This window comes from Sinocyclocheilus rhinocerous, unplaced genomic scaffold (assembly GCF_001515625.1).
Source record: "Sinocyclocheilus rhinocerous isolate Xijiao unplaced genomic scaffold, SAMN03320098_v1.1 scaffold2340, whole genome shotgun sequence".
Classification (NCBI taxonomy): Eukaryota; Metazoa; Chordata; class Actinopteri; order Cypriniformes; family Cyprinidae; genus Sinocyclocheilus; species Sinocyclocheilus rhinocerous.
Genome location: NW_015646462.1, coordinates 126,973 through 146,029, shown reverse-complemented (window position 1 = coordinate 146,029; position 19,057 = coordinate 126,973). Strand labels below are relative to the sequence as shown.

General features: G+C 38.6%; 1 protein-coding gene and 1 long non-coding RNA gene across 2 annotated transcripts in view; both read left to right on the top strand.

Moving 5' to 3' along the window:
* LOC107707854 (MTSS1-like protein) overlaps nt 1-19,057 on the top strand; it is a 61,321-nt gene that overhangs the window by 5,141 nt on the left and 37,123 nt on the right. Inside the window, exons 2-3 of the mRNA XM_016511957.1 lie at nt 9,169-9,230; nt 9,342-9,415. Of these exons, the coding sequence (XP_016367443.1) occupies nt 9,169-9,230; nt 9,342-9,415 (136 nt within the window). The remainder of the gene's footprint in view (nt 1-9,168; nt 9,231-9,341; nt 9,416-19,057) is intronic.
* The window catches only part of LOC107707865 (uncharacterized), a 26,238-nt gene continuing 17,299 nt past the window's right edge, over nt 10,119-19,057 (top strand). Inside the window, exons 1-2 of the long non-coding RNA XR_001636303.1 lie at nt 10,119-10,128; nt 15,747-15,750. This is a non-coding gene — a long non-coding RNA (uncharacterized LOC107707865). The remainder of the gene's footprint in view (nt 10,129-15,746; nt 15,751-19,057) is intronic.

Sequence of the window (19,057 nt, the reverse complement as noted above, 5' to 3'; positions counted from 1 at the left end):
GACTGCCAATCAGAATCCACCCCATTTAAAGAGCTTGATCATTTAAAATGGCAAATGACATAATTTCTGTATTCTTATAATAGACAGATTGTTATTGTGCGTTGGTGTGGATGCTAATTTAGTTATTGTTACAGTGATTGATCTTGTTGTGAACGAGTCTTTACTGCTTTACTGAGGCTGAGAATCCTCGTGACCACTCAACTCATGTCCACATTATATATCTCTTTATTTCTTAATTTGGGAAAGCCCTGGGACAACAGGCTCGCGGCATCTAAATGAGCATGTGTTTTTGTTAAAGGCTTGTTAAAGATGAATCAAGTTGCTTTGGATGGAGGAATTTTCTTGGCAATATCCCAGGAATACTCAGTGCGTCTTTGTTTGGCCTGTCAAACTCATCTCATCTCTTATGTCTGCTGACATGAGGAAAATCTTCCAAAGTGTGTTGGCTATGGGTAAGCACTGAAATATGTGTCAAATTAACATTTTACCACTCAGGTTCAAAGCGGGGAGCTTTGCTGTTGGGAATACTGTCATATGAGCCCAGTGGCCTCTTGGTAGGGCATCATATTTGGAGCTGAGGATTGTGGATTTGAGCCCCATCTGGGTTGCCTTAAACTCAGCTGATCCTGCAGCTGAATATGTATCAATCTAAACTGCATTTCATTTTTAAAGCCCCTTCTTTCACACATGGTGCAGTCTAATGGCTAAGGTTTAGAGATCTTAACCTTAACTTAGAAAGTTAGTGAATTTGTGTGAAAGAGTCTAGACATACTTCATTGTGTATCTCACTAGCTCTAGCCAGAGCTAGACAGATATTGTTGCACACAAAGGTACCTGTTCCTTTCAGCTTGATGACAACCCTGTCATTAAAGTTGCACCATTTTTCTGACTAGTAGTCAATCACAGTAACCTCCCTTCCTTTTAAATTACATACAGCATCAGGATATACAACATCTAGTATCTCTGAGTGGTTTCTGTCATATAGCTTTCAATCAGACTAAGTACCCTTACTGAATGTGAGGAAGAAAAACAACAAACAGATTTAAGTCAGGTTGGTTGGGTGTGTTAGAAAGAGAAAGATATATGTTAATATACACTCAAATCAGTCTCTGTCTGTGCCATACACTCTCAACCTTATGTTGTTACGTTCTGTTATTAGTAGGAGACAAAAAAGTATGGAAATTACTGATGCTTGCATATTAGAAGAGGATTCGTGGAACCAAATGGAAGGAATGAGAAATACAAATGAGCAGTTCAAGGAATGACACATTTATATTAGAGAATGGATGAGAAAGAGAGATAGAGAGAGGAAAGAAGAGCTTGCATAGCGCTCATGTTAAGTGATTTCCATTATTCATTTGGGCATGGCTTCAGGCTGCTGTGGTAAATGTCAGAAATAGAGATGATTTGCCTCCATCTTTCATTCATTCATTGGTTCATCCGCACCAAAGACTTCTGTGTACTGCATTGTGGGCCTGACAGCTTTGAACACACTGGCAGTTTCTGTCCTCTGCCCACAAAGGCACAAAGCCAATCAGTGCCACTTCAAAGGAGCCCAGCGGAAGCAGAGCAGCCAATCACGTTTCACGGCTTCCACTAGCCCCTTGATGACCATTCTCCGAATATGTGCATTCCTCCATTCCCCCATTCATCCCTTTATCTGCTGGTTGTAGAGGTGGAGGAGTTGACAGCGGAGCAGAGATTTATCTTATCAAGAGCATATCAATGTCTCAGAGGTTCTGTCACAGAGCCTTCATTAGTCATAGCTGAGGGGAAAAAAAATCAAATAGAGCATATCCCGTTCGGCTGAAAAGGCATCCAAGTGTTATAATTTGTTTGTATTAGTATGTTAGCATAAGTAAGCTGCTTTGAGTTTGCTCATAAATTATGAAGCATACAATCTCACTGTTCAATCTGACAACAATTTACCTGTCTGCCAAGTGTAATTCAAGCTTGGTGATTTGCCAAAGAGTCAGAGATGTGATGCGCAACAGACATTCTGTTAGCAATATCATTTCATTTTGTGCAACTCTTTAACCCCCTAAACATCTTTGTTAATATAAACTTTGCAGTGTTACATGAACCTTAGAGACAACTCAACGTATTCATTGATAGTCGGGAACAGTATTATAAATACCCAGCTAAATATTTAAATATAGAACAATTAAATATTCATTGCCTACATTTAACCTTCACAACTCACATAGTGCTGATGACAATATTAACAAGGAGGCCCTCTTAAGAACTTCTTAATGAGCTACTAATCAGGGCACAGTCCCCATGTTTGTGTTGAAACACAGTTCTAGCAATAAGACCAGAACACATTGAGCTTCAAGAGAAATCAATCATACAGTACCAGTGTACCAAATACTTGAGCTTGGGCATAGTAGAGCAAGAAAAGGCTGACAACAGACTTCAGTTGCAAAAGTGATACTCTAGATAAGTATATGAATTATAATATAATATCCTTTATTGTTTAATGGCTGGAGCCATTGTTCAGCATTTAAGTTGATTCAGCTGTAGAAATGGAATTAGTCTAACGCAGTTCTGCTTTTGTCTTCTGCAATCACCAGTGAAAGGAGTGGGGAAGAAAAGAGAAATTAAACCAGCAGTGAGCTATTCATTTTCAGAGCATAAATGAAAATGAGTCAGTTGAACTTTGACAGAATGTGTTCATAAGCTCTGAGGCAGTGGCTCCTCGTGGGATTCCATTAGCAAGAATGATGCCAGAGAGGGCTTCCTTTGTTAAACCAGACCAATAGCAGCAAAATCAGTCTTCTCTGGTGATTTCATAGACATCTATGGGTCTCTGGATCTGGCCTCTTTTAGTTGCATGTGTCACTTTTATAGTCTGGTTAAGAGGAACTGCATAGCAGACATACTGTAATTTAGAAGTTTAGAAGTTAGTGGATTTGCTTAAGGATCACTGATAATGATGGAGCTCAAATTGAGCAAGTAGTATATCTCTGAACATGTTGAGCTGACCTTTGCAAGTACCATCATCATAATCAATTGAATTTAATCCTCACCACATTATCAAGGAACAGGGTTTGTTTGCCCTGTACTCCTCTTCAACAGAATCAGGGATACTGTCTGACAGAATGAATTTAAGGACAAAAAGAGTAAACAATGCAGTGGCTGATCAATACAGATGTTCATCCTACTCTGCATCTGCAGTTTATTCACCTGTCTTGAACAATATGATTCTCAGAGATTTGTATTTTGTAATTATGATGATTGAATCAGAGCGTCTATATGGTCCTAGTCTATATATGCACAGCCATGGTGTTTTGGTGAATGGTGAATTTTAATCTGAATTTTAAATGCATTTTGATATTTTATTACTTTTAATAAGGTGTTTATATTTTATATATTATATTTTTAAGTAGAAAATGTGATGGTCATCCAGCTGCCTGGTCATAATAACCCGTGAAGACCTTCATGACTGTGTGTTCAGGCAAGTAAATCTTTTAAAAGGTAGTTCAATCTTTAATGCCATGTCCAACCCCTATGGTCCAAAACTTAATGACGTTTATGAATTGATAAGTCATGATAAATCTGCATGTTAAACTTAAAAATATATTTAAAAATATTTTTTTAAAAATTAGGAGGAAGAGATCATGAGAAAAAATATTGCTACTTTTTTTGAGAGTTAATAGATGCTTTACTTGATTATATATTAGATTATCTTGTTTACATTTTTGTAGAAAATAATGGTATAAGACTTTTTTTAAAACTATACAGTATTAAAGGGGTCATATGATGCGATTTCATTTTTTCCTTTGTGTTCAGATTTCAGAGCAAATTAGCAGACATCAAACAAGCAGGACGAGAAGCTGGATCAAAGGAAAGCTTTCTTTCTTTCTTTCTTTCTTTCTTTATTTCTTTCTTTCTTTTTGTTTGTTTGACAGACTTAGTTTTTTATTTTAATCCCATTTTAAAGAAACTTGTTTTTTTAACACAACTGATATATATATATATATATATATATATATGAAGAGTTAAGATACAAAAGCCTCTAAGTACGTCTGACATTTTTCTTTAAAATTACCATTTCTTTCTGGCTACTATGTATAGGTTTCTATGTAAGTACTGGTACTTCTGAATGGGTTGAGGCTGGGATTTAGCGCATTTGAAATGAAAGTACTTGATGAACATATACGATGTGTGGAGAGCATTCACTCAGTATCGTTATCTCATTTTTGACCAAGATGGCTTTTAGAGGCTTTTGCATTGGAACTCTTCATATATATATGGAGAAAATTGAACCTACAGTACTGTTTTTCAGCTAATTCAGGGGACCTCAGAGAAAACTTGTCTGAATAGAAATATGTGCTATTGTGATTTTTTAACATTTAAAAAAAAAAATGAATACACAGTGCTAGTCTTTTCTTAAAAATTCCATGAAATTTATGGTAAAAAAATGGCAGCTGTTGTTGCGGTTACGGTAGCAACATTTTAGGTTTTATGGACTAAACTTTGATTTACAGTAAAACAAAAGAAAAAAAAGTGAGTGAACCGTGTCATGCAGACAAATACAAAACACATGACACTAAAATGATGTATAATAAACAAAATCCCAATGTATAATGTACGTTTGACTTCTTTTCCACTTTTAAAAAACTGTAAATTTAACAGTAATTTACTGTAAAATGACATGAAATGTCCTGTTAGATTTATTCTTATTTTAGTTTTATTTATCACTGTACATAGTAAGGGAATTTCTTGTCAACTAGTTAACAAGTGTTTACTGTAGCATTTTCAAATTTTTTTCAATGTTTTACAGTGTTCATTTATTTTGACCTTAATTATACATAACATAACTAAAGCGAAACATTTTTAAAATGAATTATGCCAAGACTTTTTTTGCCAGCTTTTTGAGTAAAATAGCAGTACTGCTGACATCCCATGCTAAAAATAATTAAGTCTGCTTATTTATTTACTTGTTTTATTACTTTTATTACTTGTTTGTAATAATGTTATAATACAATTCCTTATTCTACATCCAGACAACAGACACTCCCACCTCAGTAAAATTTAGACATCCCTATTCTGTTCGATTCAGTAAATGAAATGACAGACGTTCTGCATAAAAATAGTAACTCTGATGCCATATATGAAACAAATCCCATCCAAACAGTGTGTTAGACTATGCATTTTGCTGGTCCCCATGTGTCAGTTCATTTTCTCTCTATTTCAAAATCGTTCTTGCTTCTTTTGACTGTGGGGCAAGGTGAGAGATGGCACAGGGGCAGATTTTGCTGAGTAGTGTTTGGGTGTATGAGGAAGGGGACAGGTCTTTTTCCAGTTGCTGAGCACAATCTTGACCTCCAGCTATGCTCTGAAGTGCGGCTAATTTCATCCCTTGACACACAGCAGTCTGAATCTGCCCTGCTCAAAGCTCAACTGAGCTTAGCGGTCTTAAGAAGCTAACAAAGACAGCTGTGGTCAAAAGCTGCTTCACCAGCAGTGCCACAGGTACATGGGGATACTGTAAGAAGAGCTGGAATGGGAGATGCAACGGTGATAGTGAGATCAAAAATTATGTTGTTTAGTATGTTCAGTGAAGGTTGATAATAATAGGAGATTCTTGGGATAAATGTCTCAAAAACATACTTAACATTGACCTAACAAGGTGATACTTCATGACATTGCTAATATTTTGGGAGCAGATTACAGTATCAACCTCATACCACACTGTAAAATGTGGCAGTGTGCAATTGTTACTAGAAAGAACTGTTTCTACCTGATCCTACCATAAAACTTAGTTTTGTTGGTGTAACCTAATATATTTGGGTTGATTCAGTAATTTGAATAAAATGAATGTAGTTGTTGAACATGAAGCTCATTTTTAAGTGAACATTTTGTCATGGCCAAAAACCATACCATAATATCATGTCCAAAAACCATATTATGTACCATGTTTGTTATTATGATGATGTTTTGCAAAATTTAGCTAAATGTTTTACTAAATTCAAGTGCTAAATTTCAGTCCAATTTAAGGATTACATTTAGTATCAGAAAAGTGTATAAAAATAATATTTTGAACGTTTTAGAAGCAAGATCCTTATTGAAGTGATTTTGAGAGAGAAAAACACCATTACGGCTTAGGATGACAGTCACAAGATTGTGTGTACTAGTCGTCATGCTTGTTAGTTTCTGCTTGACTACTGTGATATTGCATTTAGCCCGTGGCCTGTTGTAAAGCAGACGTCACACAGAATACTTCGTCTGCTGCGTTTCCGTGGCAACTGGGCAGAAATGTACATGGCTCATCCCCTTATCGCCGGACGACACTCCTATTCCTGCCCCAGGACAAACCACATCCCCCCAAATTACCATATCCATATAGACACACACACACACACACACACATTATGTTTGTAACAGTGCCCATGACTACAGTTTTTTCATCTATTGTTAAAATCCTGCTGCAATTACTAAACATACTTCATTAAATATATTCACATTGACCTCTATTTGTATTCTTACTGATAGCACAGCAAGAGGACATTAAATTGATGAAAAGGGACATTAAAGACATTTATAATGTTACAAAATGTCTCTATTTCAAATTAATGCTGTTCTTTCTATTTGTCAAAGAATCATCAAAATGTATCACAGTTTCAACAAAAAAACTGTTTTCAACACTGATTGTGTTGAATAAAAATGATAAAGAAATGTTTCTTGAGCAGCAAATCAGCATATTAGAATGATATTTTAAGGATCTTCATGTGACACTGAAGACTGAAGTAATGATACTGTAAAAAAATGACATTTTAAAAAATTTATAAAAATAGAAAACTGTTATTTTTAAATTGCAATAATATTTCATAATTGTCACGGTTCTGCTGGTGTGCCCTAGTTGGCCACCAGATGTCACTGTGTTTTGTTGAGCACATGGCTTGTTGTTTGTTGTTGGTGCCATGTGCTCTCCTGTCTATTGTCTGACCCCGCCCTTCTTGTTATCTCATTATTGTTTTAGTTACTCCACCTGTGTCTCCCTCGTTACCCTCCTCATTTGTCTCCCTAATTATTCTCCTTGTGTCTGCAGTCCTGTGCTGGTTCGTTGTTTAATGTATTATGTCTGAGTGTCGATGTTGTATGTGTAGTGTTGCCCTGCCTTGCCTTGCCGTGCTGTGCTGTGCCCTGTCCTGGCCTGCCTGCCTGTTTTTCCCCTTTGGGGTAGTTTTTGTAATTTTTTTGTTTTTTTCCCATTATTAAATGCCCATTTCATCCTGCATTTGAGTACTCGCTTCATCTCTCTTCCAGTTCCCCGACAGAACGAACCAGCCCAGATGAGAACTCAGCAGATGAAGGGCTCACTCCAGCTACCAGCCTTCACTACCAGCAGCCCCCTCTATCAACGTATGCTTCAAGTGGAGGCCTTGAGTTCCCTAAAGCAATGGGGGACTGATTTGAGGGAATTCGCCAGTGAGTTTTGGAGTGCTGCGGAGGGGCTGGGCTACAACGATGTGGCTCTCAAGGACCTGTTTACCTACGCCCTTGATGAGCCCATCAGTACCTGGAGGAGGTTTGGCAAGAAGCACCTGTCTTTTGGGGGCATTTGTGGACTTTCTAGCCCACAATGGGAGGCAGTCAGAGGTGTCTTTTCCCGTCATGGCCGCCATTCCAGAGTCTTGTCCTGTCATGGCCGCCACTCCAGAGTCTCGTCCCGTCATGGCCGCCACTCCAGAATTTCGGTCCGTCATGGCTGCCTTTCCAGAGCCTCTCGACAAAATGGCTGCTAGTTCAGTGGTCCTGGAAGACCCGAATCCGGTGTTCCCTAGTCCGGTGGTCCTGGAGGACCCGACTCAGGTGGTCCTTAGTTCAGTAGTTTTAGAGGTCCCTGAGCTACCCACGCCAGAACAGCCTGCCACAGAACAGCCCATTCTCACGGCTGCTGCCATGAAGGCCGTCACTGAGCAGCCCACTCTCCTTGTCTCAGCCAGGGAGGCCGCTACAGAGTTGCCCAATTTCACTGCTGCCGCCACGAAGGCCATCACTGAGCAGCCCACTCTCCTTGTCTTGGCCATGGAGGCCGCTACAGAGCCGTCCGATTTCACTGCTGCTGCCAGCGTCAGGAAGGCTGTCTTTGCCTTTCACCTAAGGGCTGTTCTGCGGGTATGGGCCACTTCGGAGTTCACTCCGGCTGCCCAGGAGCCTGCTTCAGAATCCACTTGAGAGCCTGCTCCAGCCCAGGAGCTCTCAGAATCTGCTCAAGAACCTGCTCCAGTCCAGGACCCTTCAGAGTCCACTCCAGAGCCTGCTCCAGTCCAGGAGCTCTCGGAGTCCAATCAAGAACTTGCTCCAGTCCAGGAGCCTTCAGAATCCCCTCCAAAGCCTGCTCCAGCCCAGGAGCTCTCAGAATCCGCTCAAGAACCTGCTCCAGTCCAGTAGCCTTCAGAGTCCACTCCAGAGCCTACTCCGGCCCGTGGATCTGCTCAGCCATGGTGGTCAGGAGCTCTGCCTGCGCTGCTGTGGTGGTCTGCAGCGCCACTGTGGTGGTCTTCTTCAGCCCCACCTGCACCAATGTGTTGGTCTCCAGCTCCACCTGATCCACCATGGTGGCCCTCTCTCCCATCTGCTTTGCTGTGGTGGTCATCTGCTCCACCATGGGGATCTTCAGTAATGCCTCCTCGGCTGTGGTGGACTTCAGCTCCGCCCTTGAGGGCTTTAGCTCCACATGCTCCGCCCTGGAGGGCTTCAGCTCCACAGGTTCCGCCACACGGGCCCTGTCCTGGCCTGCCTACCTGTTTTTCCCTCTTGGGGTAGTTTTTGTTTGTTTTTGTTTAGTTTTTTTCCCATTAATAAATGCCCATTTCATCCTGCATTTGAGTCATCACTTCATCTCTCTTCCAGTTCCCTGACAATAATATTACTGTTTTACTGCATTTTTTATCATATAAATGCAGTCTTGGTGAGCACAAGAGACAAAAAACATTAAAAGCATGTCAACATATTCTGTTACACCAAATACACAAAATAATGATCTTTAAAAAAGCATCATATGACCCCTTTAAAAAACTTACAGCTTCTAAATTTTGAAAGATAGTGTATGAGCAATGTACTGAACCTAAAAATGACACATTTACTGCTTGTACATTGAACACACACTTACACAAAGTGCACATTCACAGCTCACCTTGTGTCTTTGTTCTTTTGCAGTGTTCATATCCTGTCTGGGAAGACTTCAGTGCCAAGGCCACCAAGCTGCACTCTCAACTCCGGTAAGTTCAGTCTCTGGCTCACATCCGCACCTGTCATGTGAGGAAGGTTTTATTGAATGCTGAGAAAAGAAAATTGTCATCAATTTATTCCTTTGGTTTTGTGCGTTTCAGAACCACGGTTTTAGCAGCAGTGGCATTTCTGGATGCCTTTCAGAAGGTGGCGGATATGGCAACCAACACAAGAGGTAGGCATGATCAGGGATATGTGAGAGCGTGTGTTTGTGTGTGTGATTGAGGGTGTGCGCTTTCTGTCCAGCATGCAGGGATATGTATATCCCATTATGAGGGTAATGCATAGGATAAAACACTACTGGAGAGAGAAAGATAACTGTAGGGATGCACCGATACCACTTTTTCCAGAACGAGTAAGATACAATACTTTTATTTTTGGTACTTGCCGATACTGATACCGATACCTGTATTTTCAAAACATTTGTAATTTTTTGAAAATATTGGGTACAGAAACCTAGCACATGTAAAGCACATTTCACACAGGCTACTAGTTTCACTTTCACTTTAAATAAATATGTTGTTTATAGTGAATGCCATTATAAATTTAGTTTGTTTTGTATTCACGATTTCATTTTAATCCAAATCATGTGTGTGCTAAGTGAGCGAAGAGCAATCAAGATCATGCAACACAAGTGCGCACACTCTCCCTCGCTCTATCTCTCTCTCTCCTTACTGTCAAGTAACTTTAGTAATTGTTTCGTATTTGCTTTTGCTTTTTGACATTTCCACTCAGCGTGCTTTGCTTATCAGCTTGTGCACATCAGCTACAGGCATGAATATTGAATGTTTAACATTATATTTATATAATTAAATGCATGTACTTCATAGACATCTCTGTTACTTCATTAATCTCTGATAACTCCATTCTACTCTCTGTTGTTCTGTTGTCGGTGCTACTTTGTCTGGGCACAGCACTGTTGACACGTTGTGTGCTATCAGAGCATTTTAATGAGTATGAGTACGAGTACATGAGCGCGGTATCAGGCCCGATAATGAGTGTCCAAAACCAAGGATTATAGAAGGTACAGAGCCAGACCCTCTATATTTAATGCTCTCATCTTGCAAACAATGTTTGTAAGAATGTATTTGTGTTAATGTCCATATTCGTGTTCATGTACTTATTTTTATGAATTGGTTAGATGTTATTAGCAAATAATTAAACATAACTACATTATTCATCTCTGGTGAGTTTTGAACAGTCTGTTCACATGGCAGAAATAAGCGGATGTTATAAATCCTTGACAATAATGGATAAATGAGAGGGAACAAAGACGTGCCTCATAGCTGTAGAGAGGCTTGCTGGGTGTTTTTGGTTATTTATGGCATGGTGCTTTAGTAATGATTTGACAGAACCAAGTTCTTCAAGGATAATCGACTGATGGAAATAATGTTGTTTGGAAATAAACCACCAGTCTCATTATGATTATATTACGGTATTGGACCTTTTTCTCTTCATCTGGGGATTTGGATTTTTTTTTATTTCATCTCATTTTGTGGCCTGCATGCCTGAGGTAAAGAGTGTGTTTGAAGGAGTATGATGATCTGCATTGTTATGGGTTCATGTGGGCATGTTGTGCTTTTAATGAGCTGACGGAACTGGGAGCCTTCCTCTGTGCCTTGTAAAAGCAGTGAGGATCTCATCCAACCCCAATTGTGACTCATAGGTGGCTATTTCAGATGGTGGTTTGGGGGTACATAAAGCATAAGGGAAGCTTGAAGAGTGAGTGAGAACAATTAAAGAAAGGAAAAAGTCACAAGGCTATAAGAAAGTGAGACAGCATAATTTATTACAACAATTATTATTCACTCCACCTTGTAGCTGTAGACTGTGACCTAAATTTTGTACATTTATTTTATTTTACTTTTTTACTTTTTACTTTAAATTTTTACTTTTTAAAATTTTTACTTTTTATTTTAATTTATTACATTTTTTATGTTATTCATGTGTGCAGCCATGACATATTTGATACTGCTTTGGAATGTGTTATTCATTATATTTCAGTTATTGTGACAACCAAGTTTCTCAATACAAATCAATACAATTATGTAAGTTAAAATTATTTTTCATTTTATTTATTTACTTTTAATTATTATTGGTATTAATGACAATTATTCAACTTAGAGTTGTGTCCTTAAAGAACAAAACATAGACTGTAGTTGCTTTGGACAGATAAATGTCTTTTTGTCTCATGCAGTGTTCAAAATTGTTTATTGTTCTCAAGCTTTTATAATTTTCTCTCAGTGTGAATTAAATTTATACACTGCAACATTTTTGCAGTGTTCTCTTTTTGATCTATTCTCAATTCTATTCTCAATCAGTCTATTATTTTCCAATGATAATACATTATTAAAAAATGCATCTTGAATATAAATGTAATTTGTTGTTATTCCAATTACACATTTTCGGCTAATTTTAAGCATAATTCTCACTCTCTTATATACTTACATATCTGGTCAATTCACATGTTCACTGTTGTCTCATTTCCCTGACCAGTAATTTACAGTTTGTATAAATTATAGATGACAGTAAAGTTATGTAGCACAGAGCTGGTGTCTTGGATGTAGGTCAGATGCTGCATCACACTCATTTAACTCTCATTTTAGCATTGTTTTAGTGATTTGATATTCAAGCTGTTCAGTCAAATTTCATTTTCTCTGTTGTGATTTAAACATGCATCAGCCATAGCCCACATCCAGCCTTTGGCTCAGGATAGACTGTAGTTGAAAGGATGACAACAGCTTTCACAGGTTTACATTTCAGAATGAAGAGAAACACAAGGTGTGAATATGATAGTATGCTTGGGGTGCTGTGTAACATGATATAAGTCAAGTGAACTCTGATAGGATGATGTACCATAATGTATTTAATGCATAAATTTTTTTGGAAACTCCCATTCTAGCAGGGCTGTCATCAGACAACTGGGAATGTTGTGGGTAAAAGATCCCACTATGGTTCTAATTGGGACCCTGAAAATCCTAGTGTATCTCAAAAAAAGTGTATGTCATTGCCAAAAACCTAGGCTCATTGGAAAAACATGCCTCTTCCTACATTTTTGCAAAACTTGAAAAATGCATCTATATATACTGTATAGTTTATATAATTCACTTCAGTTTACAGGTGAAATGAACACTAGTGTCAGTAAAACACCAATAACTTTTATTCCTTTTCACACAAATACGATTACCATAGTGGATGATTTGTAAACTTACATATTTTGATGTTTGCATCACATAACCAGCTCCATATGTACTGCTTTTCTGATGTAATCTTGTTCAGTAGCTCACCTGGGACAAGTTTTGTACAAGGTTTTGTATTGTGGAGTCCTGTGAAACAGTAGTCATGATAAAAGAACTCAAAGACTTAAAATAGCTAAAATGGCATGGTTAATTTTTTATCTTGTGTGGTTTTGTTAAGTATGTCATTTTCAAAAAGTGAAGGAGCATTAACTTTTTAGTGCCACTCACTGGACATTTAATTTGCAAACTGCCGTGATATGTACAACAACTACCAATATAACAAAACATAGGCAGATTCACCTTCATCAGTTTTGGATAAAATATAACATGCTTTTACTGCCACTCACTGGATATTTCACTTTGAAATTGTTGCGAAACAAGCAAGAAGCGATGTAATATTTTTTATAAATGTCACCACAGGCACATTTCTCCAATGAGCATGGGTTGCATATTTATGTGTAGCTGGTAAGGTTTATGTTTGGGAGACAAGTTTCACCCCCTCCCCATCACAGCACACAGACTGCCACGAAGCAAAGAGGAGGGGACGGCAGTGAACCGCAGTGAAACGGAAGCAAACACAACCACACACAAACACACTCCAGGCCTTTATCCTCTCCATGGGGGTCCGCCACTATAGTGAGGGAGGAAACTGTTGCTTCCTGCTAGTAACTGCCTATAATCTGCTTCTCATTTACTGTTCTTTACTGCTCTTTATCCTTAAGTTCATGCTCTTTCTCCTTTCCTACCACGATTGGGTCTAGCTAGCTCTCTTCATCACTAGCATTATTTCTTGTGTTCTTACATTGGCAGTAGATTTACTTAAAGAGACAGTTCACCCAGAAATGAAAATTCTGTCATCATTTAAGGCTGGAATATACTTGTCACACACACACTCACACACACACACACACATTGGGAGCGCAGGAACGAGCGAGGAGACGAGGAATAAAGTAAATCAAAAATGTTTTAATGAAGGCACGCAGGATCACAGGACGGGAGACATCAGGCAAACCAAAATGACACTTAACAGCAGACAGAGAACTAGGAACTGAGAACACTTTAAATACACAGACACCAATGGGACACACCTGAGAGCAAATGAACTAATTAATCAAAACACAGCTGGAGACGAATACACACAATGAGGACAGGAACAGGAAGGACCAAATAAGGGCAAGGAAGGCACATGAGGAGCAAAACACAGACCAGAGTCTGACATGGGGGTGGGCGCTCTGGAGGCCTCTAGGAGTAGGGTTACCAGACGGAAGGCCTCCATGGCGGCGCCCGTTCCGGGATCCGTGACGGATCTGGCAGCTCTGGGCGCCATGGCAGATCTGGCAATTCGGGGTGCACTCCTGGCCAAAACTGGGGAACTGGATCCCCTGGAGCTGGGAACGGCACTCCTGGTCGAAACTGGGGAACTGGATCCACTGGAACTGGGAACAGCACTCCTGGCCAAAACTGGGGAACTGGATCCCTTGGAACTGGGAACGGCACTCCTGGCCATGACTAAGGAACGGGATCCTCTGGATCTAGGAACGGCACTCCTGGCGGTGACTAAGGAAAGGAACCGCTGGCGGGCTTGACATCGGCGCGGCCGGCGGGTTTGACATCGGAGCAGCCGGCGGGCTTGTCTTCGGAGCGGCCGGCGGGCTTAAGTGAGCCGTGGCCGGCGAAGAAAATGCTCTAAACAAATGTGACATTTATTTTTTCCTCAGTTTTTGCTGTTGCACTGACTGTATATATACATTGTAAATTATGAGAATTAAAAAAAAATTGTTAATTTATCTTGAAAAAATATTGCAGAAAATGTAGCTTTGTGAGAATCATCTCAAACTTAATCTTAATGTTTCATGTCTTAATATTTTTCCTTTTGTTATAATGGGATAAATCATACTGGGATGTATGCTAAAATTGTTGGACTTGGTGCTCTAGAAAATATTCCACCAGCCGCCACTGGTGTATTCCAACCTTTACTCACAATCATGCCGTTCCGAACCTGACTTCATGTGGAACTCAAAAGAAGATGTTATGAATAATGTCTCTTTTTTTGTGCCTACAGTTAAGGTCACTGGGGTCCAATGTTGTTTTGGACCCCTTTGACTAATTTTACAGACAAACCAGTCAAAAAATAAATATCTTCTTTTGTGTTCCACAGGGGGAAAAATCATACAGTTTGGATGACAAAAAGAGGATAGAAGTTTCATTTTTGGGTGAATTATCTATTTGGTCTGAGCCAAAATCAAAACAAAAAGTGCTTTGACTTGTCTTCTTGGCCTCTCACTCTCTTTCTCCTCTTGCTGAGTCTCTAACAGAGTTACATTAAATTGTAATAATATTTCACAATATTATTGTTTTGACTGTATTTTTACTCAAATAGGGTGAGCATACTGTAAAAGACTTCTTTGAAAAACATAAAAAGTACCTACCCCAAACTTTTGAACAGAAGTGGCGGTTCAAAAACAATGAATCTTATTAAAAAATTGAATAATGAATGAAAATAATCATATTTTTATTTAATATTTACATTCCCAATGTAAAAAAAAGTCATAAGATTTGGATGACTAAATGATATTTCATTTTTGGGTGAATTATCTCTTTAAGGTTATGGTCTCTGACTGTCTCCTTTAAGGAAAATTGGGGCTTTAGCCAAGTTTTTGGCTTTTTCACATGTGTATAATAAGTGGCAGGGGGAAAGAATACAGCGTCGGGAGGCCTAGATAATAATCTTGTTCTGTATGGACGGATTCAGTGGAGGGAGTCCGGCTGTGTGTGTGAAAACCCTAATTCATGAGCCAGAATCAAAACAAAAAGTGTTTTGGCTTGTTCTCTCGATCTTCCTCTCGGCCTCTCACTCTCTTTCTCCTCGCGCTCAGTCTTTCACACAGAGACTCTCTTTCCCACTCTGTTCTTGGCAGTGGTGGGAATGAATGTTGATAGATCACAGTCTGTCCTGGAAGCCTGGCACGGGGGCTCATAAAAAAGACAGTCTGCAGATGTGTGCGCAGCGCGGAAGGCTCGTCCAGCGCTTCATAGGGGTGTTTTACTGCCTTGCCTGCATGAGCGGAATAGTAGCAACCATAATGAACATCATAAATCTGATTCTTACACCAGGGGGCAAAATGGCTGCCCCTCATAGTCAAAGAGAACATGAAAAAAATGTCTGCCAGATCAGCAACTGGCGAGCTATTTGCAGAATCAGTTTGTGTGTCTGAGTGTGTTTGTGTGTGTGATGGGGGTTAGTATTTCCCCAGATGTTTGAAGTAGACTGGTGTAGTCGGCAGGGTGTTACCACTCACACGGCCGTGTAAGCAATCACCAGCCAAACATTCTCAGTCGCCTTAACATGTCTATTTCTGATAGGGCCTAGTGTAGATTTACACTGCACACTCTATAATATCAACAAGAGATAGTAAATCCTGCTTGCAGTGATACACAAATTTGTATGTAGTACAAATAATACATAATGAAATTTTCACCATAGGAACACCTCAGCCGTTATTTAAGTGGCCTAAAACATCAAAGTATGAAGTTGTGCTGTACACATGAACAGTGTTGGGAAATTTATTTAAAAAATAATTAAGGAATATTTAGTAAAACTACAAAAAAAGTTGCTTTATAATGAGGCCATTACTTATGAACTGCAATTGTCTTGAACACATTACATTACTTTTGCATTTCTTTTTTTATAATTTTTTAGAATTTCATATCAATCCATATCAGTCTTCACCAAATGAAAAATTGAAGGCAATGATTTTTTGGTTTAGAAATTAATACTTTTATGCAGCAAGGATGCATTAAGTAAAAATAAAGTTATAAATAGAAATATATTTTGCACAATTAACCAACACAACTGTTTTAAACATTGATAATAATAACAAATGTTTATTGAGCAGCAAATCAGCATATTAGAATGCTTTTTGAAGGATCAAATGACACTTAAGACTGGAGTAATGGCTGCTAAAAATTCAGCTTTGCTATCACAGGAAAAAAATATACATTTTAACACACACACACACACACACACACACACACACGAACAGTTATTTTAAATTGAAATAATATTTCTTAATAATAATAAATGCAGCCTTGGTGAGCATAAGAGACTTATTTTAAAATATTTTAAAAAGTCTTACTGGCCCCAATCCTTTGAATGGTAGTGTAAATTTGGCAGTTGAAAGGTTAATGTAAAAAACATCCAATAAATCATGTAAAAAATAAAAGAAATATTATAAATATTCTTGAAAAATGATTGAAAATAGTCTTTATTTTTATATAATCTTTATTTTCTCAATGTAAATATGTCACTATGTCTACTCTTTATAAACATGCACTCTCTTTCACCATCTCTAAATTTAATTAGCATTCTTCATTTCTCTCATCTGTTCTGCTTCATGAACGTCAAGCATGTGTGAATGTCAACCAAATAAAAAGGGAGCAGGTGCAGCTGTGAATGCTAAAAGTTTTTAATTCACCATAATTCATGACTGTCCTGTTTGTAGTAGCTACCTTTAGAATTATAGTAACTGTAAGTGCTTTACATTGCTTTGTCATGAGGAAGAATAGTCTGACACTGCATTTAAATGACCAAGGATCAAGTGAAATCCATCTGTGTCTGCCAGTCTGTCTCTCCATAGCCAAGTATTTGACAGCCAATGACCTTGAATTATCCTGTTTCTGTACAGTACAGCCGGACACTGTTATGTGTTCTCCTTTTAGAGCTACTATTCTGTTCTCATTAAAAAAAAATACATTGACAAAAGAGACAAGAGTGTTTTGAATATTTTGAAAATGAAAGCTCTGTTTATTAAAATAATGGCAGCTTAAAGGACATAAGAGGGATTGTGTGATCAGGAAGAAAAGTGAAAAGACAAAACACTACACAGCCTTGTGATATTTGTTTGATAGCAACGGCTGCCAAAAAAAGTATTAAAAAAGACTAGAAGAAATAATCTCTTCTTACAACCATCACTGGCTTTGTGCTCCCCATCAACACTCTCTTATTACAGGAAAATTACTGCTGCACTTTAATTCTACAGGGTGGTTTGATGGTGCAGGACCTCCCGCTAACATGGTGAGCCTGACTCAGCTTTCCCTGTATACCTCCCCAAACACACACACACACACACACACACACTCCTGACCTCCTCTAGGGAACACCTGTTCTCACTGAGAGACTTGAACAGCTCAGCACTACACCCTCCCAAACTACTATCATTAAGACCTTATAATCAAGAAACACTATTAACAAAAGACAGGATGCTTGAAATTAACTCCTTATTTTAAGAGAAACACATTTTTTCATACTGTGACAAAGAACACCAAGATAGAAGGACCAACATTTTCCCTGTCAGTACTTTTTTTTCTTGCTGTTATAGCTCATTTCAAAGCATTATATGTTTGGATTTTTAACTTCAGCAGCAGCTATTCTTTTGTTGATTTTATTTTGAGCTACTGGCTGCAATATCCTTCATTTCTCTCTCTGTCCTACTTCAGTAGCTGTCTAAACAGTACAACAGTTAGTGCCGGACAGGCCCGGTTCTACGGGGGTGCTACAGGGTGCTAAGCTCCCTCAAACGAAATCAATAGCACCCTCAGTTAATGCTGTAATAATGCCATTTCATTGCAGATTTGGCAAACTATCCAGTGCTTTATGGGTTGCGCTCTGGAGATCGGTTTCTATTTCAACATCTTTTACAGCGTTGAGCAATGTAGCCAATCACAGACATATCTGTTGATTTCTTGAACCCAACAGCCAATCAAAGGCATTTAAGTTATAATCCACTCACAGCTCAAATTGCCGCAGCAGTATTTGTTCAGGTGTTATGTTCAGCACGAATCATCTCAATTTAACAAAGTGTAGACGCAATGTAAATAAGAGATTCATTGTGCAGTGTAGAGAACTTCATGATTATAATGTAACTTTGTGAGATCACGATGAACAAAGATGAGTGACAGCGTTTAGTGATAATAAAGGGAACGCTCTTGCGCCATAGCAATGGACAGCACAAATATATATAAATCTGCAAAGATGTCAACAATTCTGTGTTTTTCTGTCAATATGGGGTGCTGTGTGTACATTAATGAGGAAAAAAAATTAACTTAAATGATTTTAGCAAATGGCTGCAATATAACAAAGAGTGAAAAATTGAAGGGGGTCTGAATACTTTCCGTACCCACTGTATATATATATATATATATTAGGCCTGGGCGATAAAACGGTATCGATATTTATCGACGGTACACCATCTTCGATTCCGATTAAAAAAAAAGTTTGATATAGCTCACGATATAGGCACATGCTATGACTGACGCAGACTGCACACACAAACATGAACACATGCTGAAATGAGTGCTGTGCCTGCCTGTGATGAGGAGATTGTGAATAAAGAATGAATATTAGTCGAATTTAAAATAAACATTTGCATTTGAATGTTAGGAGTGCATCAGGGATCGTCATCAGTGGCGTGCGAGATGCGGTGATAATGATGTAAGTGACGTTGTTGCATTGTTGCAATTTACTGTTTTGTTAGTCTAGCCCACGAGATGCGCCACTGCTGCGTTATTCATTCAAAATA